Source organism: Coregonus clupeaformis, chromosome 17 (genome assembly GCF_020615455.1).
Source record: "Coregonus clupeaformis isolate EN_2021a chromosome 17, ASM2061545v1, whole genome shotgun sequence".
Lineage (NCBI taxonomy): Eukaryota > Metazoa > Chordata > Actinopteri > Salmoniformes > Salmonidae > Coregonus > Coregonus clupeaformis.
The window spans coordinates 53,378,925-53,405,473 of NC_059208.1; the positions used below are offsets into that span (position 1 = coordinate 53,378,925).

General features: G+C 38.5%; 1 protein-coding gene across 1 annotated transcript in view; it reads right to left on the minus strand.

The window, feature by feature from the left end:
* Positions 1 to 26,549, minus strand: part of LOC121543738 (CUB and sushi domain-containing protein 3) — a 205,368-nt gene that overhangs the window by 36,668 nt on the left and 142,151 nt on the right. Inside the window, exon 29 of the mRNA XM_045226581.1 lies at positions 7,907 to 8,080. Coding sequence (XP_045082516.1) covers positions 7,907 to 8,080 — 174 coding nt within the window. The remainder of the gene's footprint in view (positions 1 to 7,906; positions 8,081 to 26,549) is intronic.

The following is a 26,549-nucleotide window of genomic DNA, read 5'->3' on the forward strand; positions in this document are numbered from 1 at the left end:
TTGTTACCTATAGACCGCCTATAGACCGTAGCTGTTACAGTATGATGTTGTTACCTATAGACCGTCTATAGACCGTAGCTGTTACAGTATGATGTTGTTACCTATAGACCGTCTATAGACCGTAGCTGTTACAGTATGATGTTGTTACCTATAGACTGTCTATAGACCGTAGCTGTTACAGTATGATGTTGTTACCTATAGACCGTCTATAGACCGTAGCTGTTACAGTATGATGTTGTTACCTATAGACCGTCTATAGACCGTAGCTGTTACAGTATGATGTTGTTACCTATAGACCGTAGCTGTTACAGTATGATGTTGTTACCTATAGACCGTCTATAGACCGTAGCTGTTACAGTATGATGTTGTTACCTATAGACCGTCTATAGACCATAGCTGTTACAGTATGATGTTGTTACCTATAGACCGTAGCTGTTACAGTATGATGTTGTTACCTATAGACCGTCTATAGACCGTAGCTGTTACAGTATGATGTTGTTACCTATAGACCGTCTATAGACCGTAGCTGTTACAGTATGATGTTGTTACCTATAGACCGTCTATAGACAGTAGCTGTTACAGTATGATGTTGTTACCTATAGACCGTAGCTGTTACAGTATGATGTTGTTACCTATAGACCGTCTATAGACCGTAGCGGTTACAGTAGGATGTTGTTACCTATAGACCGTAGCTGTTACAGTATGATGTTGTTACCTATAGACCGTAGCTGTTACAGTATGATGTTGTTACCTATAGACCGCCTATAGACCGTAGCTGTTACAGTATGATGTTGTTACCTATAGACCGTCTATAGACCGTAGCTGTTACAGTATGATGTTGTTACCTATAGACTGTCTATAGACCGTAGCTGTTACAGTATGATGTTGTTACCTATAGACCGCCTATAGACCGTAGCTGTTACAGTATGATGTTGTTACCTATAGACCGTAGCTGTTACAGTATGATGTTGTTACCTATAGACCGTCTATAGACCGCAGATGTTACAGTATGGTGTTGTTACCTATAGACCGTCTATAGACCGTAGCTGTTACAGTATGATGTTGTTACCTATAGACCGTCTATAGACCGTAGCTGTTACAGTATGATGTTGTTACCTATAGGCCGTAGCTGTTACAGTATGATGTTGTTACCTATAGACCGTCTATAGACCGTAGCTGTTACAGTATGATGTTGTTACCTATAGACCGCCTATAGACCGTAGCTGTTACAGTATGATGTTGTTACCTATAGACCGTCTATAGACCGTAGCTGTTACAGTATGATGTTGTTACCTATAGACCGTAGCTGTTACAGTATGATGTTGTTACCTATAGACCGTCTATAGACCGTAGCTGTTACAGTATGATGTTGTTACCTATAGACCGTAGCTGTTACAGTATGATGTTGTTACCTATAGACCGTCTATAGACCGTAGCTGTTACAGTAGGATGTTGTTACCTATAGACCGTGGTTGTTGACCTATAGACCGTAGCTGTTACAGTATGATGTTGTTACCTATAGACGCCTATAGACCGTAGCTGTTACAGTATGATGTTGTTACCTATAGACCGTAGCTGTTACAGTATGATGTTGTTACCTATAGACCGTCTATAGACCGTAGCTGTTACAGTATGATGTTGTTACCTATAGACCGTCTATAGACCGTAGCTGTTACAGTATGATGTTGTTACCTATAGACCATCTATAGACCGTAGCTGTTACAGTATGATGTTGTTACCTATAGACCGTAGCTGTTACAGTATGATGTTGTTACCTATAGACCGTCTATATACCGTAGCTGTTACAGTATGATGTTGTTACCTATAGACCGTCTATAGACCGTAGCTGTTACAGTATGATGTTGTTACCTATAGACCGTAGCTGTTACAGTATGATGTTGTTACCTATAGACCGTCTATAGACCGTAGCTGTTACAGTATGATGTTGTTACCTATAGACCGTCTATAGACCGTAGCTGTTACAGTATGATGTTGTTACCTATAGACCGTAGCTGTTACAGTATGATGTTGTTACCTATAGACCGTCTATAGACCGTAGCGGTTACAGTAGGATGTTGTTACCTATAGACCGTAGCTGTTACAGTATGATGTTGTTACCTATAGACCGTAGCTGTTACAGTATGATGTTGTTACCTATAGACCGTCTATAGACCGTAGCTGTTACAGTATGATGTTGTTACCTATAGACCGTCTATAGACCGTAGCTGTTACAGTATGATGTTGTTACCTATAGACCGTAGCTGTTACAGTATGATGTTGTTACCTATAGACCGTCTATAGACCGTAGCTGTTACAGTATGATGTTGTTACCTATAGACCGTCTATAGACAGTAGCTGTTACAGTATGATGTTGTTACCTATAGACCGTAGCTGTTACAGTATGATGTTGTTACCTATATACCGTCTATAGACCGTAGCGGTTACAGTAGGATGTTGTTACCTATAGACCGTAGCTGTTACAGTATGATGTTGTTACCTATAGACCGTAGCTGTTACAGTATGATGTTGTTACCTATAGACCGCCTATAGACCGTAGCTGTTACAGTATGATGTTGTTACCTATAGACCGTCTATAGACCGTAGCTGTTACAGTAGGATGTTGTTACCTATAGACCGCCTATAGACCGTAGCTGTTACAGTATGATGTTGTTACCTATAGACCGTAGCTGTTACAGTATGATGTTGTTACCTATAGACCGTCTATAGACCGTAGCTGTTACAGTATGATGTTGTTACCTATAGACTGTCTATAGACCGTAGCTGTTACAGTATGATGTTGTTACCTATAGACCGTCTATAGACCGTAGCTGTTACAGTATGATGTTGTTACCTATAGACCGTCTATAGACCGTAGCTGTTACAGTATGATGTTGTTACCTATAGACCGTAGCTGTTACAGTATGATGTTGTTACCTATAGACCGTCTATAGACCGTAGCTGTTACAGTATGATGTTGTTACCTATAGACCGTCTATAGACCGTAGCTGTTACAGTATGATGTTGTTACCTATAGACCGTAGCTGTTACAGTATGATGTTGTTACCTATAGACCGTCTATAGACCGTAGCTGTTACAGTATGATGTTGTTACCTATAGACCGTCTATAGACCGTAGCTGTTACAGTATGATGTTGTTACCTATAGACCGTCTATAGACAGTAGCTGTTACAGTATGATGTTGTTACCTATAGACCGTAGCTGTTACAGTATGATGTTGTTACCTATAGACCGTCTATAGACCGTAGCGGTTACAGTAGGATGTTGTTACCTATAGACCGTAGCTGTTACAGTATGATGTTGTTACCTATAGACCGTCTATAGACCGTAGCGGTTACAGTAGGATGTTGTTACCTATAGACCGTAGATGTTACAGTATGATGTTGTTACCTATAGACCGTAGCTGTTACAGTATGATGTTGTTACCTATAGACCGTCTATAGACCGTAGGCTGTTACAGTATGATGTTGTTACCTATAGACCGTCTATAGACCGTAGCTGTTACAGTATGATGTTGTTACCTATAGACCGCCTATAGACCGTAGCTGTTACAGTATGATGTTGTTACCTATAGACCGTCTATAGACCGCAGCTGTTACAGTATGGTGTTGTTACCTATAGACCGTCTATAGACCATAGCTGTTACAGTATGATGTTGTTACCTATAGACCGTCTATAGACCGTAGCTGTTACAGTATGATGTTGTTACCTATAGACCGTAGCTGTTACAGTATGATGTTGTTACCTATAGACCGTCTATAGACCGTAGCTGTTACAGTATGATGTTGTTACCTATAGACCGTCTATAGACCGTAGCTGTTACAGTATGATGTTGTTACCTATAGACCGTAGCTGTTACAGTATGATGTTGTTACCTATAGACCGTCTATAGACCGTAGCTGTTACAGTATGATGTTGTTACCTATAGACCGTAGCTGTTACAGTATGATGTTGTTACCTATAGGCCGTAGCTGTTACAGTATGATGTTGTTACCTATAGACCGTCTATAGACCGTAGCTGTTACAGTATGATGTTGTTACCTATAGACCGCCTATAGACCGTAGCTGTTACAGTATGATGTTGTTACCTATAGACCGTCTATAGACCGTAGCTGTTACAGTATGATGTTGTTACCTATAGACCGTAGCTGTTACAGTATGATGTTGTTACCTATAGACCGTCTATAGACCGTAGCTGTTACAGTATGATGTTGTTACCTATAGACCCGTAGCTGTTACAGTATGATGTTGTTACCTATAGACCGTCTATAGACCGTAGCTGTTACAGTATGATGTTGTTACCTATAGACCGTCTATAGACCGTAGCTGTTACAGTATGATGTTGTTACCTATAGACCGTCTATAGACCGTAGCTGTTACAGTATGATGTTGTTACCTATAGACCGTAGCTGTTACAGTATGATGTTGTTACCTATAGACCGCTATAGACCTGGGTTACAGTAGGATGTTGTTACCTATAGACCGTAAGGCTGTTACAGTATGATGTTGTTACCTATAGACCGTAGCTGTTACAGTATGATGTTGTTACCTATAGACGCCTATAGACCGTAGCTGTTACAGTATGATGTTGTTACCTATAGACCGTCTATAGACCGTAGCTGTTACAGTATGATGTTGTTACCTATAGACCGTAGCTGTTACAGTATGATGTTGTTACCTATAGACCGTCTATAGACGTAGCTGTTACAGTATGATGTTGTTACCTATAGACCGTCTATAGACCGTAGCTGTTACAGTATGATGTTGTTACCTATAGACCGTCTATAGGCCGTAGCTGTTACAGTATGATGTTGTTACCTATAGACCGTAGCTGTTACAGTATGATGTTGTTACCTATAGACCGTCTATATACCGTAGCGGTTACAGTAGGATGTTGTTACCTATAGACCGTAGCTGTTACAGTATGATGTTGTTACCTATAGGCCGTAGCTGTTACAGTATGATGTTGTTACCTATAGACCGTCTATAGACCGTAGCGGTTACAGTAGGATGTTGTTACCTATAGACCGTAGCTGTTACAGTATGATGTTGTTACCTATAGACCGTAGCTGTTACAGTATGATGTTGTTACCTATAGACCGCCTATAGACCGTAGCTGTTACAGTATGATGTTGTTACCTATAGACCGTCTATAGACCGTAGCTGTTACAGTATGATGTTGTTACCTATAGACCGTCTATAGACCGTAGCTGTTACAGTATGATGTTGTTACCTATAGACCGTCTATAGACCGTAGCTGTTACAGTATGATGTTGTTACCTATAGACCGTCTATAGACCGTAGCGGTTACAGTAGGATGTTGTTACCTATAGACCGTAGATGTTACAGTATGATGTTGTTACCTATAGACCGTAGCTGTTACAGTATGATGTTGTTACCTATAGACCGCCTATAGACCGTAGCTGTTACAGTATGATGTTGTTACCTATAGACCGTCTATAGACCGTAGCTGTTACAGTAGGATGTTGTTACCTATAGACCGCCTATAGACCGTAGCTGTTACAGTATGATGTTGTTACCTATAGACCGTCTATAGACCGCAGCTGTTACAGTATGGTGTTGTTACCTATAGACCGTCTATAGACCATAGCTGTTACAGTATGATGTTGTTACCTATAGACCGTCTATAGACCGTAGCTGTTACAGTATGATGTTGTTACCTATAGACTGTAGCTGTTACAGTATGATGTTGTTACCTATAGACCGTCTATAGACCGTAGCTGTTACAGTATGATGTTGTTACCTATAGACCGTAGCTGTTACAGTATGATGTTGTTACCTATAGACCGTCTATAGACCGTAGCTGTTACAGTATGATGTTGTTACCTATAGACCGTCTATAGACCGTAGCTGTTACAGTATGATGTTGTTACCTATAGACCGTCTATAGACCGTAGCTGTTACAGTATGATGTTGTTACCTATAGACCGTAGCTGTTACAGTATGATGTTGTTACCTATAGGCCGTAGCTGTTACAGTATGATGTTGTTACCTATAGACCGTCTATAGACCGTAGCTGTTACAGTATGATGTTGTTACCTATAGACCGCCTATAGACCGTAGCTGTTACAGTATGATGTTGTTACCTATAGACCGTCTATAGACCGTAGCTGTTACAGTATGATGTTGTTACCTATAGACCGTAGCTGTTACAGTATGATGTTGTTACCTATAGACCGTCTATAGACCGTAGCTGTTACAGTATGATGTTGTTACCTATAGACCGTAGCTATAGACCGTATGAGTGTTACAGTATGATGTTGTTACCTATAGACCGTAGCTGTTACAGTATGATGTTGTTACCTATAGACCGTCTATAGACCGTAGCTGTTACAGTATGATGTTGTTACCTATAGACCGTAGCTGTTACAGTATGATGTTGTTACCTATAGACCGTGGTCTATAGACCGTAGCTGTTACAGTATGATGTTGTTACCTATAGACCGTAGCTGTTACAGTATGATGTTGTTACCTATAGAGCCTATAGACCGTAGCTGTTACAGTATGATGTTGTTACCTATAGCCGCTATAGACCGTAGCTGTTACAGTATGATGTTGTTACCTATAGGCCGTAGCTGTTACAGTATGATGTTGTTACCTATAGACCGTCTATAGACCGTAGCTGTTACAGTATGATGTTGTTACCTATAGACCGTCTATAGACCGTAGCTGTTACATTATGATGTTGTTACCTATAGACCGTCTATAGGCCGTAGCTGTTACAGTATGATGTTGTTACCTATAGACCGTAGCTGTTACAGTATGATGTTGTTACCTATAGACCGTCTATATACCGTAGCTGTTACAGTATGATGTTGTTACCTATAGACCGTAGCTGTTACAGTATGATGTTGTTACCTATAGGCCGTAGCTGTTACAGTATGATGTTGTTACCTATAGACCGTCTATAGACCGTAGCTGTTACAGTAGGATGTTGTTACCTATAGACCGTAGCTGTTACAGTATGATGTTGTTACCTATAGACCGTAGCTGTTACAGTATGATGTTGTTACCTATAGACCGTCTATAGACCGTAGCGGTTACAGTAGGATGTTGTTACCTATAGACCGTAGCTGTTACAGTATGATGTTGTTACCTATAGACCGTAGCTGTTACAGTATGATGTTGTTACCTATAGACGCCTATAGACCGTAGCTGTTACAGTATGATGTTGTTACCTATAGACCGTCTATAGACCGTAGCTGTTACAGTATGATGTTGTTACCTATAGACCGTAGCTGTTACAGTATGATGTTGTTACCTATAGACCGTCTATAGACCGTAGCTGTTACAGTATGATGTTGTTACCTATAGACCGTCTATAGACCGTAGCTGTTACATTATGATGTTGTTACCTATAGACCGTCTATAGGCCGTAGCTGTTACAGTATGATGTTGTTACCTATAGACCGTAGCTGTTACAGTATGATGTTGTTACCTATAGACCGTCTATATACCGTAGCGGTTACAGTAGGATGTTGTTACCTATAGACCGTAGCTGTTACAGTATGATGTTGTTACCTATAGGCCGTAGCTGTTACAGTATGATGTTGTTACCTATAGACCGTCTATAGACCGTAGCGGTTACAGTAGGATGTTGTTACCTATAGACCGTAGCTGTTACAGTATGATGTTGTTACCTATAGACCGTAGCTGTTACAGTATGATGTTGTTACCTATAGACCGCCTATAGACCGTAGCTGTTACAGTATGATGTTGTTACCTATAGACCGTCTATAGACCGTAGCTGTTACAGTATGATGTTGTTACCTATAGACCGTCTATAGACCGTAGCTGTTACAGTATGATGTTGTTACCTATAGACCGTCTATAGACCGTAGCTGTTACAGTATGACGTTGTTACCTACCTATGCATCGTGGCTGAGAGCCGCTCCAGATGCTGTCGTCCTGACAGATGCGTGTAGTTGACCCCACCAGGACATAGGGGGCGCTACAGCTGAACGTAACCTCTGACTTGTAGATGAAACTACGTCCTTCTCTTTTCCCCTTGGCTGGGGTACCAGGGTCTCCACAGAACTTGGCTGGAATGGAGAGACCCAAAACATTGGCTTTAGTTCACTGGATTCATACTGACTTTATAAATTAAACATATTCCTCACTCATGTTTGTGACCCAAAACCCTGGCTTTAACATTTATTCCAGGGATGTCCAACTCATTCCATGGTGGGCCCAGTGGATGCTGGTTTTGTTATTTCCTTTCAATTTATTTCCAATGAAGACCTAGACAACCAGGTGAGGGGAGTTCCTAACTAATCAATGAAGACCTAGACAACCAGGTGAGGGGAGTTCCTAACTAATCAATGAAGACCTAGACAACCAGGTGAGGGGAGTTCCTAACTAATCAATGAAGACCTAGACAACCAGGTGAGGGGAGTTCCTAACTAATCAATGAAGACCTAGACAACCAGGTGAGGGGAGTTCCTAACTAATCAATGAAGACCTAGACAACCAGGTGAGGGGAGTTCCTAACTAATCAATGAAGACCTAGACAACCAGGTGAGGGGAGTTCCTAACTAATCAATGAAGACCTAGACAACCAGGTGAGGGGAGTTCCTAACTAATCAATGAAGACCTAGACAACCAGGTGAGGGGAGTTCCTAACTAATCAATGCAGACCTAGACAACCAGGTGAGGGGAGTTCCTAACTAATCAATGAAGACCTAGACAACCAGGTGAGGGGAGTTCCTAACTAATCAATTAAGACCTAGACAACCAGGTGAGGGGAGTTCCTAACTAATCAATGAAGACCTAGACAACCAGGTGAGGGGAGTTCCTAACTAATCAATGAAGACCTAGACAACCAGGTGAGGGGAGTTCCTAACTAATCCATGAAGACCTAGACAACCAGGTGAGGGGAGTTCCTAACTAATCAATGAAGACCTAGACAACCAGGTGAGGGGAGTTCCTAACTAATCAATGAAGACCTAGACAACCAGGTGAGGGGAGTTCCTAACTAATCAATGAAGACCTAGACAACCAGGTGAGGGGAGTTCCTAACTAATCCATGAAGACCTAGACAACCAGGTGAGGGGAGTTCCTAACTAATCAATGCAGACCTAGACAACCAGGTGAGGAGAATTCAAGTACAGGGGAGGAGTGGAAACGCACAGACACATTCGGCCCTCCATGGAACGAGTTTGAGCCCTGTGATTCATTCTTCAATAGGAAATGGAAAGGGGGATACCTAGTCAGTTGCACAACTGAATGTGTTCAACCGAAATGTCTTCCGCATTTAACCCAACCCCTCTGAATCAGAGAAGGGTTCAAGCAGCAAAGCCGTGAGAAACTATTGGATTGGTTGGCCTTCATTATTATGGATTTGAATCCCCATTAACTGACACCTCAGTGACCGCTAGTCTTGCTGGGGTCCTCATAACTAAAAACTAAAACCTATAGCTAAAACATATTCCACATAACTAAAACATATTCCACATAACTAAAACATATTCTTCAGTCATGGGCCGATCATATGGCATATTATATGGTGGGAGTGGAGAGGAGAGACCCAAACATAGGCTTTAGTTCAATGGTTTATGATTTCTTGATTCTTGATTAAGTGATTTCTTGATTCTTGATTAAGTGATTTCTTGATTCTTGATTAAGTGATTTCTTGATTCTTGATTAAGTGAAGCCTTAGCAACCTCCACTGTGTTCTTCTTTTGTATTCTTGATTTGGATCCACTTGATTTGGATCCACTGTGCTCTTCTTTGTATTCTTGATTTGGATCCCCATTAAGTGAAGCAATCTCCACTGTGCTCTTCTTTGGCACATAACTAAAACATTCAGTTTTTTTTAAATCCATCTTTTATCCATGGGTAGATCATATGGTATCATATGGTATGTCACTTTAATTTGCATTATTTTCAAGCGATTCAATCAGGTATTTTATTCACAACAATCAAATCACCAGCCACCAGCCACCAGCCACCAGCCACCAGCCACCAGTGAATAATTAAGAGGGTACCTTGAACAGAGACTCCAGCGGCCGGGGGGTGAAGATGGGGCGAGACACCCCAAGTTACATCTAAATAATTACCCTCTTCAAAAAATGTATTTCCTGACAATGGCCTTGGGGTTAACAACACAACTGAAGCCATCTATGCCAGACAGTATAAAAACTCAGAGCTCTTGCCTCTCTGGGATGCGTCCCAAATGGCCCCCCTACTCCCTATATACTGCAGTACACTACTTCTGACTAGAGCACAGATCAAAAGTATTGCACTACAAAGGGAATAGGGTGCCATTTTGGGACCCCCCCTGCAGTAGCGCAGGGGAGGGAACTAAACCCTGTGGATCACCACTCCTCCACTCCTCCACTGTCTGCCTAATCAAATGGATTAGGACCACCAGGAGCTGAAGCAGATGTGTCAGCCGTTCTCCCTCTCCTTCAGCTTATCCTCATCAGAAGGGTTTTAGTTAGCTTCAGGCTTTAGCCGCTTGATGCTTCATCATAAGAAAGCAGAGAGAGAGAGAGAGAGAGGGAGAGAGACCAGAGTCGGCTGGCTTGCGTCCCAAATGGCAGACTATTCCCCCTATTTAGTGCACTACTTTCGACCAGCGTTCATAGGGATCTGATCAAAAGTATGATCAGAAGCAGTGCACTATATAGGGAATAGTGTGACATTTGGGACGTAATCAGAGTCACTGTGTTCAGTCACGCAGTGATTCCATGGGAATCAGGCAGCACTACGGGGATCAAAGTCAACAATGTGGCTCCGGCTGCAGCCTGCAGCTCCTCAGGACTTGACATCTGCCTCATGCTGCAGGTCTGTGGCTCCGGCTGCAGCCTGCAGCTCCTCAGGACTTGACATAATAATAATAATAATAATATGCCATTTAGCAGATGCTTTTATCCAAAGCGACTTACAGTCATGCGTGCATACATTTTTTGTGTATGGGTGGTCCCGGGGATCGAACCCACTACCTTGGCATTACAAGCGCCGTGCTCTACCAGCTGAGCTACAGAGGACCACGGGACATCTGCCTCATGCTGCAGATCTGTGGCTGGAGATACGTTAGTGTTCTCCATATCTCATTCTCTCTCTCTCTCTCTCTCTGCTACGTATACACACACCGGCTCCAAAAGCCATTACAGCATACAGCATAACAGCTGGACATGGCTTCCTCTCAGTATGCAATACTGACCAAGATTACAAAAACGAAAACAGTCTGTCTGCAAATATTACTATCTTAAAACTACAGTCTATCACTTTATTTCACGTCTTCCTCGATACTGATATTTTTCTAAATGTTTCAGACAAATGAATTGTGAATTCATTCCCTCTTAGGCGTTAGTGAAATGCCAACAGATAAAGGTCCTAATGACTGAACACACTGCAAGGGTCCTGATGGACCCGTCTCCTGTCACACATTCCAACAACCGTTCTCAATATTCCGACAATGACTGTCAATATTCCGCTGGCATTCTAGAGTGTTAAGGACCCAAAAAAAGGTAACAGGGCCATTAGTCATGGCTGTGAGCGGCAGCCTCAGTGATAACCTTCTGTTTCGTGTAAATATAACGTGGATGGGATGGATGGCTGGGGGCCAGAACTTGCTGTGCATAACAAATAGGCCTGGAGTTAAACCTGCCTGTGGACTCAGGCTCGGAGTCTACAAATTTTTTTTCCCTTGATTAGTTTTCTATGCTTTCCAGTTATCAGTATGCATGCAGAGAGAGGCCGGACAGTTGCAGAGTTGTTAGAATCCTAGGTAATGTCGCAAATGGCACCCTATTCCCTATATAGTGCACTGCTTTAGACCAGAGCCCTATGGGTGACATTTGGGACACAACGCGACTCTCTCTAACCCTGCTGGACAGGTGAACTGCAGATATGTTGTTGTAATTGTTGATGCTGTCGCCTAGCAGTGAAGATGTACCTGTATCTTTAGCAATATTATAAGATAATTGCAGTAGGAACAATGAGGGATCTAGTAGTGTTATTACTATATACTGTACTGTACTGCTGTGGTGTGAATCTAGTGTTATTACCCTATACTGTACTGCTGTGGTGTGAATCTAGTGTTATTACTATATACTGTACTGTACTGATGTGGTGTGAATCTAGTGTTATTACTATATACTGTACTGTACTGCTGTGGTGTGAATCTAGTGTTATTACTATATACTGTACTGTACTGCTGTGGTGTGAATCTAGTGTTATTACTATATACTGTACTGTACTGCTGTGGTGTGAATCTAGTGTTATTACTATATACTGTACTGTACTGCTGTGGTGTGAATCTAGTGTTATTACTATATACTGTACTGCTGTGGTGTGAATATAGTGTTATTACTATATACTGTACTGTACTGCTGTGGTGTGAATCTAGTGTTATTACCCTATACTGTACTGCTGTGGTGTGAATCTAGTGTTATTACTATATACTGTACTGTACTGCTGTGGTGTGAATCTAGTGCTATTACTATATACTGTACTGTACTGCTGTGGTGTGAATCTAGTGTTATTACCCTATACTGTACTGTACTGCTGTGGTGTGAATCTAGTGTTATTACTATATACTGTACTGTTGAGGTGTGAATCTAGTGTTATTACCCTATACTATACTGTACTGCTGTGGTGTGAATCTAGTGTTATTACTATATACTGTACTGTACTGCTGTGGTGTGAATCTAGTGTTATTACTATATACTGTACTGTACTGCTGTGGTGTGAATCTAGTGTTATTACTATATACTGTACTGTACCGCTGTGGTGTGAATCTAGTGTTATTACTATATACTGTACTGTACTGCTGTGGTGTGAATCTAGTGTTATTACTATATACTGTACTGTACTGCTGTGGTGTGAATCTAGTGTTATTACTATATACTGTACTGTACTGCTGTGGTGTGAATCTAGTGTTATTACTATATACTGTACTGTACTGCTGTGGTGTGAATCTAGTGTTATTACTATATACTGTACTGTACTGCTGTGGTGTGAATCTAGTGTTATTACTATATACTGTACTGCTGTGGTGTGAATCTAGTGTTATTACTATATACTGTACTGTACTGCTGTGGTGTGAATCTAGTGTTATTACTATATACTGTACTGTACTGCTGTGGTGTGAATCTAGTGTTATTACTATATACTGTACTGTACTGCTGTGGTGTGAATCTAGTGTTATTACTATATACTGTACTGCTGTGGTGTGAATCTAGTGTTATTACTATATACTGTACTGTACTGCTGTGGTGTGAATCTAGTGTTATTACTATATACTGTACTGCTGTGGTGTGAATCTAGTGTTATTACTATATACTGTACTGTACTGCTGTGGTGTGAATCTAGTGTTATTACTATATACTGTACTGCTGTGGTGTGAATCTAGTGTTATTACTATATACTGTACTGCTGTGGTGTGAATCTAGTGTTATTACTATATGTACTGTACTGCTGTGGTGTGAATCTAGTGTTATTACTATATACTGTACTGTACTGCTGTGGTGTGAATCTAGTGTTATTACTATATACTGTACTGTACTGCTGTGGTGTGAATCTAGTGTTATTACTATATACTTACTGTACGCTGTGGTGTGAATCTAGTGTTATTACTATATACTGTACTGTACTGCTGTGGTGTGAATCTAGTGTTATTACTATATACTGTACTGTACTGCTGTGGTGTGAATCTAGTGTTATTACTATATACTGTACTGTACTGCTGTGGTGTGAATATAGTGTTATTACTATATACTGTACTGCTGTGTGTGAATCTAGTGTTATTACTATATACTGTACTGTACTGCTGTGGTGTGAATCTAGTGTTATTACTATATACTGTACTGTACTGCTGTGGTGTGAATCTAGTGTTATTACCATATACTGTACTGTACTGCTGTGGTGTGAATCTAGTGTTATTACTATATACTGTACTGTACTGCTGTGGTGTGAATCTAGTGTTATTACTATATACTGTACTGCTGTGGTGTGAATCTAGCGTTATTACCCTATACTGTACTGTACTGCTGTGGTGTGAATCTAGTGTTATTACTATATACTGTACTGTACTGCTGTGGTGTGAATCTAGTGTTATTACTATATACTGTACTGTACTGCTGTGGTGTGAATCTAGTGTTATTACTATATACTGTACTGTACTGCTGTGGTGTGAATCTAGTGTTATTACTATATACTGTACTGTACTGCTGTGGTGTGAATCTAGTGTTATTACTATATACTGTACTGTACTGCTGTGGTGTGAATCTAGTGTTATTACTATATACTGTACTGCTGTGGTGTGAATCTAGTGTTATTACTATATACTGTACTGTACTGCTGTGGTGTGAATCTAGTGTTATTACTATATACTGTACTGTACTGCTGTGGTGTGAATCTAGTGTTATTACTATATACTGTACTGCTGTGGTGTGAATCTAGTGTTATTACCATACTATACTGTACTGCTGTGGTGTGAATCTAGTGTTATTACTATATACTGTACTGTACTGCTGTGGTGTGAATCTAGTGTTATTACTATATACTGTACTGTACTGCTGTGGTGTGAATCTAGTGTTATTACTATATATGTACTGTACTGCTGTGGTGTGAATCTAGTGTTATTACCCTATACTGTACTGTACTGCTGTGGTGTGAATCTAGTGTTATTACTATATACTGTACTGTACTGCTGTGGTGTGAATCTAGTGTTATTACTATATACTGTACTGTACTGCTGTGGTGTGAATCTAGTGTTATTACTATATACTGTACTGTACTGCTGTGGTGTGAATCTAGTGTTATTACTATATACTGTACTGTACTGCTGTGGTGTGAATCTAGTGTTATTACTATATACTGTACTGTACTGCTGTGGTGTGAATCTAGTGTTATTACCCTATACTGTACTGCTGTGGTGTGAATCTAGTGTTATTACTATATACTGTACTGCTGTGGTGTGAATCTAGTGTTATTACTATATACTGTACTGTACTGCTGTGGTGTGAATCTAGTGTTATTACTATATACTGTACTGTACTGCTGTGGTGTGAATCTAGTGTTATTGCTATATCGTACTGTACTGCTGTGGTGTGAATCTAGTGTTATTACTATATACTGTACTGTACTGCTGTGGTGTGAATCTAGTGTTATTACTTATATACTGTACTGCTGTGGTGTGAATCTAGTGTTATTACTATATACTGTACTGTACTGCTGTGGTGTGAATCTAGTGTTATTACTATATACTGTACTGTACTGCTGTGGTGTGAATCTAGTGTTATTACTATATACTGTACTGTACTGCTGTGGTGTGAATCTAGTGTTATTACTATATACTGTACTGCTGTGGTGTGAATCTAGTGTTATTACTATATACTGTACTGTACTGCTGTGGTGTGAATCTAGTGTTATTACTATATACTGTACTGCTGTGGTGTGAATCTAGTGTTATTACTATATACTGTACTGTACTGCTGTGGTGTGAATCTAGTGTTATTACTATATACTGTACTGTACTGGTGTGGTGTGAATCTAGTGTTATTACTATATACTGTACTGCTGTGGTGTGAATCTAGTGTTATTACTATATACTGTACTGTACTGCTGTGGTGTGAATCTAGTGTTATTACTATATACGTACTGTACTGCTGTGGTGTGAATCTAGTGTTATTACTATATACTGTACTGTACTGCTGTGGTGTGAATCTAGTGTTATTACTATATACTGTACTGTACTGCTGTGGTGTGAATCTAGTGTTATTAATATACTCTACTGTACTGCTGTGGTGTGAATCTAGTGTTATTACTATAGTACTGTACTGCTGTGGTGTGAATCTAGTGTTATTACTATATACTGTACTGTACTGCTGTGGTGTGAATCTAGTGTTATTACTATATACTGTACTGTACTGCTGTGGTGTGAATCTAGTGTTATTACTATATACTGTACTGCTGTGGTGTGAATCTAGTGTTATTACTATATACTGTACTGTACTGCTGTGGTGTGAATCTAGTGTTATTACTATATACTGTACTGCTGTGGTGTGAATCTAGTGTTATTACTATATACTGTACTGTACTGCTGTGGTGTGAATCTAGTGTTATTACTATATACTGTACTGTACTGCTGTGGTGTGAATCTAGTGTTATTACTATATACTACTGTACTGCTGTGGTGTGAATCTAGTGTTATTACTATATACTGTACTGTACTGCTGTGGTGTGAATCTAGTGTTATTACTATATACTGTACTGTACTGCTGTGGTGTGAATCTAGTGTTATTACTATATACTGTACTGTACTGCTGTGGTGTGAATCTAGTGTTATTACTATATACTGTACTGTACTGCTGTGGTGTGAATCTAGTGTTATTACTATATACTGTACTGTACTGCTGTGGTGTGAATCTAGTGTTATTACTATATACTGTACTGTACTGCTGTGGTGTGAATCTAGTGTTATTACTATATACTGTACTGTACTGCTGTGGTGTGAATCTAGTGTTATTACTATATACTGTACTGTACTGCTGTGGTGTGAATCTAGTGTTATTACTATATACTGTACTGTACTGCTGTGGTGTGAATCTAGTGTTATTACTATATACTGTACTGTACTGCTGTGGTGTGAATCTAGTGTTATTACTATATACTGTACTGTACTGCTGTGGTGTGAATCTAGTGTTATTACTATATACTGTACTGTGCTGTGGTGTGAATCTAGTGTTATTACTATATACTGTACTGTACTGCTGTGGTGTGAATCTAGTGTTATTACTATATTGTACTGTACTGCTGTGGTGTGAATCTAGTGTTATTACTATATACTGTACTGCTGTGGTGTGAATCTAGTGTTATTACTATATACTGTACTGTACTGCTGTGGTGTGAATCTAGTGTTATTACTATATACTGTACTGTACTGCTGTGGTGTGAATCTAGTGTTATTACTATATACTGTACTGTACTGCTGTGGTGTGAATCTAGTGTTATTACTATACGTACTGTACTGCTGTGGTGTGAATCTAGTGTTATTACTATATACTGTACTGTACTGCTGTGGTGTGAATCTAGTGTTATTACATATATGTACTGTACTGCTGTGGTGTGAATCTAGTGTTATTACTATATACTGTACTGTACTGCTGTGGTGTGAATCTAGTGTTATTACTATATACTGTACTGTACTGCTGTGGTGTGAATCTAGTGTTATTACTATATACTGTACTGTACTGCTGTGGTGTGAATCTAGTGTTATTACTATATACTTACTGTACTGCTGTGGTGTGAATCTAGTGTTATTACTATATACTGTACTGCTGTGGTGTGAATCTAGTGTTATTACTATATACTGTACTGTACTGCTGTGGTGTGAATCTAGTGTTATTACTATATACTGTACTGTACTGCTGTGGTGTGAATCTAGTGTTATTACTATATACTGTACTGTACTGCTGTGGTGTGAATCTAGTGTTATTACTATATACTGTACTGCTGTGGTGTGAATCTAGTGTTATTACTATATACTGTACTGCTGTGGTGTGAATCTAGTGTTATTACTATATACTGTACTGTACTGCTGTGGTGTGAATCTAGTGTTATTACTATATACTGTACTGTACTGCTGTGGTGTGAATCTAGTGTTATTACTATATACTGTACTGTACTGCTGTGGTGTGAATCTAGTGTTATTACCTATATACTGTACTGCTGTGGTGTGAATCTAGTGTTATTACTATATACTGTACTGTACTGCTGTGGTGTGAATCTAGTGTTATTACTATATACTGTACTGTACTGCTGTGGTGTGAATCTAGTGTTATTACTATATACTGTACTGCTGTGGTGTGAATCTAGTGTTATTACTATATACTGTACTGTACTGCTGTGGTGTGAATCTAGTGTTATTACTATATACTGTACTGTACTGCTGTGGTGTGAATCTAGTGTTATTACTATATACTGTACTGTACTGCTGTGGTGTGAATCTAGTGTTATTACTATATACTGTACTGCTGTGGTGTGAATCTAGTGTTATTACTATATACTGTACTGTACTGCTGTGGTGTGAATCTAGTGTTATTACTATATACTGTACTGTACTGCTGTGGTGTGAATCTAGTGTTATTACTATATACTGTACTGTACTGCTGTGGTGTGAATCTAGTGTTATTACTTATATACTGTACTGTACTGCTGTGGTGTGAATCTAGTGTTATTACTATACTACTGTACTGCTGTGGTGTGAATCTAGTGTTATTACTATATACTGTACTGTACTGCTGTGGTGTGAATCTAGTGTTATTACTATATACTGTACTGTACTGCTGTGGTGTGAATCTAGTGTTATTACTATATACTGTACTGTACTGCTGTGGTGTGAATCTAGTGTTATTACTATATACTGTACTGTACTGCTGTGGTGTGAATCTAGTGTTATTACTATATACTGTACTGTACTGCTGTGGTGTGAATCTAGTGTTATTACTATATACTGTACTGTACTGCTGTGGTGTGAATCTAGTGTTATTACTATATACTGTACTGTACTGCTGTGGTGTGAATCTAGTGTTATTACTATATACTGTACTGTACTGCTGTGGTGTGAATCTAGTGTTATTACTATATACTGTACTGTACTGCTGTGGTGTGAATCTAGTGTTATTACTATATACTGTACTGCTGTGGTGTGAATCTAGTGTTATTACTATATACTGTACTGTACTGCTGTGGTGTGAATCTAGTGTTATTACTATATACTGTACTGTACTGCTGTGGTGTGAATCTAGTGTTATTACTATATACTGTACTGTACTGCTGTGGTGTGAATCTAGTGTTATTACTATATACTGTACTGTACTGCTGTGGTGTGAATCTAGTGTTATTACTATATGTACTGTACTGCTGTGGTGTGAATCTAGTGTTATTACTATATACTGTACTGTACTGCTGTGGTGTGAATCTAGTGTTATTACTATATACTGTACTGTACTGCTGTGGTGTGAATCTAGTGTTATTACTATATACTGTACTGTACTGCTGTGGTGTGAATCTAGTGTTATTACTATATACTGTACTGTACTGCTGTGGTGTGAATCTAGTGTTATTACTATATACTGTACTGTACTGCTGTGGTGTGAATCTAGTGTTATTACTATATACTGTACTGTACTGCTGTGGTGTGAATCTAGTGTTATTACTATATACTGTACTGTACTGCTGTGGTGTGAATCTAGTGTTATTACTATATACTGTACTGTACTGCTGTGGTGTGAATCTAGTGTTATTACTATATACTGTACTGTACTGCTGTGGTGTGAATCTAGTGTTATTACTATATACTGTACTGCTGTGGTGTGAATCTAGTGTTATTACTATATACTGTACTGTACTGCTGTGGTGTGAATCTAGTGTTATTACTATATACTGTACTGTACTGCTGTGGTGTGAATCTAGTGTTATTACTATATACTGTACTGTACTGCTGTGGTGTGAATCTAGTGTTATTACTATATACTGTACTGTACTGCTGTGGTGTGAATCTAGTGTTATTACTATATACTGTACTGCTGTGGTGTGAATCTAGTGTTATTACTATATACTGTACTGTACTGCTGTGGTGTGAATCTAGTGTTATTACATATATGTACTGTACTGCTGTGGTGTGAATCTAGTGTTATTACTATACTGTACTGTACTGCTGTGGTGTGAATCTAGTGTTATTACTATATACGTACTGTACTGCTGTGGTGTGAATCTAGTGTTATTACTATATACTGTACTGTACTGCTGTGGTGTGAATCTAGTGTTATTACTATATACTGTACTGTACTGCTGTGGTGTGAATCTAGTGTTATTACTATATGTACTGTACTGCTGTGGTGTGAATCTAGTGTTATTACTATATACTGTACTGTACTGCTGTGGTGTGAATCTAGTGTTATTACTATATACTGTACTGTACTGCTGTGGTGTGAATCTAGTGTTATTACTATATACTGTACTGTACTGCTGTGGTGTGAATCTAGTGTTATTACTATATTGTACTGTACTGCTGTGGTGTGAATCTAGTGTTATTACTATATACTGTACTGTACTGCTGTGGTGTGAATCTAGTGTTATTACTATATACCTGTACTGTACTGCTGTGGTGTGAATCTAGTGTTATTACTATATACTGTACTGTACTGCTGTGGTGTGAATCTAGTGTTATTACTATATACTGTACTGTACTGCTGTGGTGTGAATCTAGTGTTATTACCATATACTGTACTGCTGTGGTGTGAATCTAGTGTTATTACTATATACTGTACTGTACTGCTGTGGTGTGAATCTAGTGTTATTACTATATACTGTACTGTACTGCTGTGGTGTGAATCTAGTGTTATTACTATATACTGTACTGTACTGCTGTGGTGTGAATCTAGTGTTATTACTATATACTGTACTGTACTGCTGTGGTGTGAATCTAGTGTTATTACTATATACTGTACTGTACTGCTGTGGTGTGAATCTAGTGTTATTACTATATACTGTACTGTACTGCTGTGGTGTGAATCTAGTGTTATTACTATATACTGTACTGCTGTGGTGTGAATCTAGTGTTATTACTATATACTGTACTGTACTGCTGTGGTGTGAATCTAGTGTTATTACTATATACTGTACTGTACTGCTGTGGTGTGAATCTAGTGTTATTACTATATACTGTACTGTACTGCTGTGGTGTGAATCTAGTGTTATTACCCTATACTGTACTGCTGTGGTGTGAATCTAGTGTTATTACTACTATACTGTACTGCTGTGGTGTGAATCTAGTGTTATTACTATATACTGTACTGTACTGCTGTGGTGTGAATCTAGTGTTATTACTATATACTGTACTGTACTGCTGTGGTGTGAATCTAGTGTTATTACTATATACTGTACTGCTGTGGTGTGAATCTAGTGTTATTACTATATACTGTACTGTACTGCTGTGGTGTGAATCTAGTGTTATTACTATATACTGTACTGTACTGCTGTGGTGTGAATCTAGTGTTATTACTATATACTGTACTGCTGTGGTGTGAATCTAGTGTTATTACTATATACTGTACTGTACTGCTGTGGTGTGAATCTAGTGTTATTACTATATACTGTACTGTACTGCTGTGGTGTGAATCTAGTGTTATTACTATATACTGTACTGTACTGCTGTGGTGTGAATCTAGTGTTATTACTATATACTGTACTGTTGTGGTGTGAATCTAGTGTTATTACTATATACTGTACTGTACTGCTGTGGTGTGAATCTAGTGTTATTACTATATACTGTACTGTACTGCTGTGGTGTGAATCTAGTGTTATTACTATATACTGTACTGTACTGCTGTGGTGTGAATCTAGTGTTATTACTATATACTGTACTGCTGTGGTGTGAATCTAGTGTTATTACTATATACTGTACTGTACTGCTGTGGTGTGAATCTAGTGTTATTACTATATACTGTACTGTACTGCTGTGGTGTGAATCTAGTGTTATTACTATATACTGTACTGTACTGCTGTGGTGTGAATCTAGTGTTATTACTATATACTGTACTGTACTGCTGTGGTGTGAATCTAGTGTTATTACTATATACTGTACTGCTGTGGTGTGAATCTAGTGTTATTACTATATACTGTACTGTACTGCTGTGGTGTGAATCTAGTGTTATTACTATATACTGTACTGTACTGCTGTGGTGTGAATCTAGTGTTATTACTATATACTGTACTGTACTGCTGTGGTGTGAATCTAGTGTTATTACTATATACTGTACTGTACCGCTGTGGTGTGAATCTAGTGTTATTACTATATACTGTACTGTACTGCTGTGGTGTGAATCTAGTGTTATTACTATATACTGTACTGCTGTGGTGTGAATCTAGTGTTATTACCCTGTACTTTACTGCTGTGGTGTGAATCTAGTGTTATTACCCTATACTGTACTGTACTGCTGTGGTGTGAATCTAGTGTTATTACTATATACTGTACTGTACTGCTGTGGTGTGAATCTAGTGTTATTACTATACTGTACTGTACTGCTGTGGTGTGAATCTAGTGTTATTACTATCTACTGTACTGTACTGCTGTGGTGTGAATCTAGTGTTATTACCCTATACTGTACTGTACTGCTGTGGTGTGAATCTAGTGTTATTACTATATACTGTACTGTACTGCTGTGGTGTGAATCTAGTGTTATTACTATATACTGTACTGCTGTGGTGTGAATCTAGTGTTATTACCCTATACTGTACTGTACTGCTGTGGTGTGAATCTAGTGTTATTACTATACTGTACTGTACTGCTGTGGTGTGAATCTAGTGTTATTACTATACTGTACTGTACTGCTGTGGTGTGAATCTAGTGTTATTACTATATACTGTACTGTACTGCTGTGGTGTGAATCTAGTGTTATTACTATATACTGTACTGTACTGCTGTGGTGTGAATCTAGTGTTATTACTATATACTGTACTGTACTGCTGTGGTGTGAATCTAGTGTTATTACTATATACTGTACTGTACTGCTGTGGTGTGAATCTAGTGTTATTACACTATACTGTACTGCTGTGGTGTGAATCTAGTGTTATTACTATATACTGTACTGTACTGCTGTGGTGTGAATCTAGTGTTATTACTATATACTGTACTGTACTGCTGTGGTGTGAATCTAGTGTTATTACAGTATACTGTACTGTACTGCTGTGATGTGAATCTAGTGTTATTACTATATACTGTACTGTACTGCTGTGGTGTGAATCTAGTGTTATTACTATATACTGTACTGCTGTGGTGTGAATCTAGTGTTATTACTATATACTGTACTGCTGTGGTGTGAATCTAGTGTTATTACTATATACTGTACTGTACTGCTGTGGTGTGAATCTAGTGTTATTACTATATACTGTACTGTACTGCTGTGGTGTGAATCTAGTGTTATTACTATATACTGTACTGCTGTGGTGTGAATCTAGTGTTATTACTATATACTGTACTGTACTGCTGTGGTGTGAATCTAGTGTTATTACTATATACTGTACTGCTGTGGTGTGAATCTAGTGTTATTACTATATACTGTACTGTACTGCTGTGGTGTGAATCTAGTGTTATTACTATATACTGTACTGTACTGCTGTGGTGTGAATCTAGTGTTATTACATATACTTACTGTACTGCTGTGGTGTGAATCTAGTGTTATTACTATATACTTACTGTACTGCTGTGGTGTGAATCTAGTGTTATTACTATATACTGTACTGTACTGCTGTGGTGTGAATCTAGTGTTATTACTATATCGTACTGTACTGCTGTGGTGTGAATCTAGTGTTATTACTATATACTGTACTGTACTGCTGTGGTGTGAATCTAGTGTTATTACTATAGTACTGTACTGCTGTGGTGTGAATCTAGTGTTATTACTATATACTGTACTGTACTGCTGTGGTGTGAATCTAGTGTTATTACTATATATACTGTACTGCTGTGGTGTGAATCTAGTGTTATTACTATATACTGTACTGTACTGCTGTGGTGTGAATCTAGTGTTATTACTATATACTGTACTGCTGTGGTGTGAATCTAGTGTTATTACTATATACTGTACTGTACTGCTGTGGTGTGAATCTAGTGTTATTACTATATACTGTACTGCTGTGGTGTGAATCTAGTGTTATTACTATATACTGTACTGCTGTGGTGTGAATCTAGTGTTATTACTATATACTGTACTGCTGTGGTGTGAATCTAGTGTTATTACTATATACTGTACTGTACTGCTGTGGTGTGAATCTAGTGTTATTACTATATACTGTACTGCTGTGGTGTGAATCTAGTGTTATTACTATATACTGTACTGTACTGCTGTGGTGTGAATCTAGTGTTATTACTATATACTGTACTGCTGTGGTGTGAATCTAGTGTTATTACTATATACTGTACTGTACTGCTGTGGTGTGAATCTAGTGTTATTACTATATACTGTACTGTACTGCTGTGGTGTGAATCTAGTGTTATTACTATATACTGTACTGTACTGCTGTGGTGTGAATCTAGTGTTATTACTATATACTGTACTGTACTGCTGTGGTGTGAATCTAGTGTTATTACTATATACTGTACTGTACTGCTGTGGTGTGAATCTAGTGTTATTACTATATACTGTACTGTACTGCTGTGGTGTGAATCTAGTGTTATTACTATATACTGTACTGTACTGCTGTGGTGTGAATCTAGTGTTATTACTATATACTGTACTGTACTGCTGTGGTGTGAATCTAGTGTTATTACTATATACTGTACTGTACTGCTGTGGTGTGAATCTAGTGTTATTACTATATACTGTACTGTACTGCTGTGGTGTGAATCTAGTGTTATTACTATATACTGTACTGCTGTGGTGTGAATCTAGTGTTATTACTATATACTGTACTGTACTGCTGTGGTGTGAATCTAGTGTTATTACTATATACTGTACTGTACTGCTGTGGTGTGAATCTAGTGTTATTACTATATGTACTGTACTGCTGTGGTGTGAATCTAGTGTTATTACTATATACTGTACTGTACTGCTGTGGTGTGAATCTAGTGTTATTACTATATACTGTACTGTACTGCTGTGGTGTGAATCTAGTGTTATTACTATATACTGTACTGTACTGCTGTGGTGTGAATCTAGTGTTATTACTATATACTGTACTGTACTGCTGTGGTGTGAATCTAGTGTTATTACTATATACTGTACTGTACTGCTGTGGTGTGAATCTAGTGTTATTACTATATACTGTACTGTACTGCTGTGGTGTGAATCTAGTGTTATTACTATATACTGTACTGCTGTGGTGTGAATCTAGTGTTATTACTATATACTGTACTGTACTGCTGTGGTGTGAATCTAGTGTTATTACTATATACTGTACTGTACTGCTGTGGTGTGAATCTAGTGTTATTACTATATACTGTACTGTACTGCTGTGGTGTGAATCTAGTGTTATTACTATATACTGTACTGCTGTGGTGTGAATCTAGTGTTATTACCCTATACTGTACTGCTGTGGTGTGAATCTAGTGTTATTACTATATACTGTACTGTACTGCTGTGGTGTGAATCTAGTGTTATTACTATATACTGTACTGTACTGCTGTGGTGTGAATCTAGTGTTATTACTATATACTGTACTGTACTGCTGTGGTGTGAATCTAGTGTTATTACTATAGTACTGTACTGCTGTGGTGTGAATCTAGTGTTATTACTATAGTACTGTACTGCTGTGGTGTGAATCTAGTGTTATTACTATATACTGTACTGTACTGCTGTGGTGTGAATCTAGTGTTATTACTATATACTGTACTGTACTGCTGTGGTGTGAATCTAGTGTTATTACTATATACTGTACTGTACTGCTGTGGTGTGAATCTAGTGTTATTACTATATACTGTACTGCTGTGGTGTGAATCTAGTGTTATTACTATATACTGTACTGTACTGCTGTGGTGTGAATCTAGTGTTATTACTATATACTGTACTGCTGTGGTGTGAATCTAGTGTTATTACTATATACTGTACTGTACTGCTGTGGTGTGAATCTAGTGTTATTACTATATACTGTACTGTACTGCTGTGGTGTGAATCTAGTGTTATTACTATATACTGTACTGTACTGCTGTGGTGTGAATCTAGTGTTATTACTATATACTGTACTGTACTGCTGTGGTGTGAATCTAGTGTTATTACTATATACTGTACTGTACTGCTGTGGTGTGAATCTAGTGTTATTACTATATACTGTACTGTACTGCTGTGGTGTGAATCTAGTGTTATTACTATATACTGTACTGTACTGCTGTGGTGTGAATCTAGTGTTATTACTATATACTGTACTGCTGTGGTGTGAATCTAGTGTTATTACTATATACTGTACTGTACTGCTGTGGTGTGAATCTAGTGTTATTACTATATACTGTACTGTACTGCTGTGGTGTGAATCTAGTGTTATTACTATATACTGTACTGTACTGCTGTGGTGTGAATCTAGTGTTATTACTATATACTGTACTGTACTGCTGTGGTGTGAATCTAGTGTTATTACTATATACTGTACTGCTGTGGTGTGAATCTAGTGTTATTACTATATACTGTACTGTACTGCTGTGGTGTGAATCTAGTGTTATTACTATATACTGTACTGTACTGCTGTGGTGTGAATCTAGTGTTATTACTATATACTGTACTGTACTGCTGTGGTGTGAATCTAGTGTTATTACTATATACTGTACTGTACTGCTGTGGTGTGAATCTAGTGTTATTACTATATACTGTACTGTACTGCTGTGGTGTGAATCTAGTGTTATTACTATATACTGTACTGCTGTGGTGTGAATCTAGTGTTATTACTATATACTGTACTGTACTGCTGTGGTGTGAATCTAGTGTTATTACTATATACTGTACTGTACTGCTGTGGTGTGAATCTAGTGTTATTACTATATACTGTACTGTACTGCTGTGGTGTGAATCT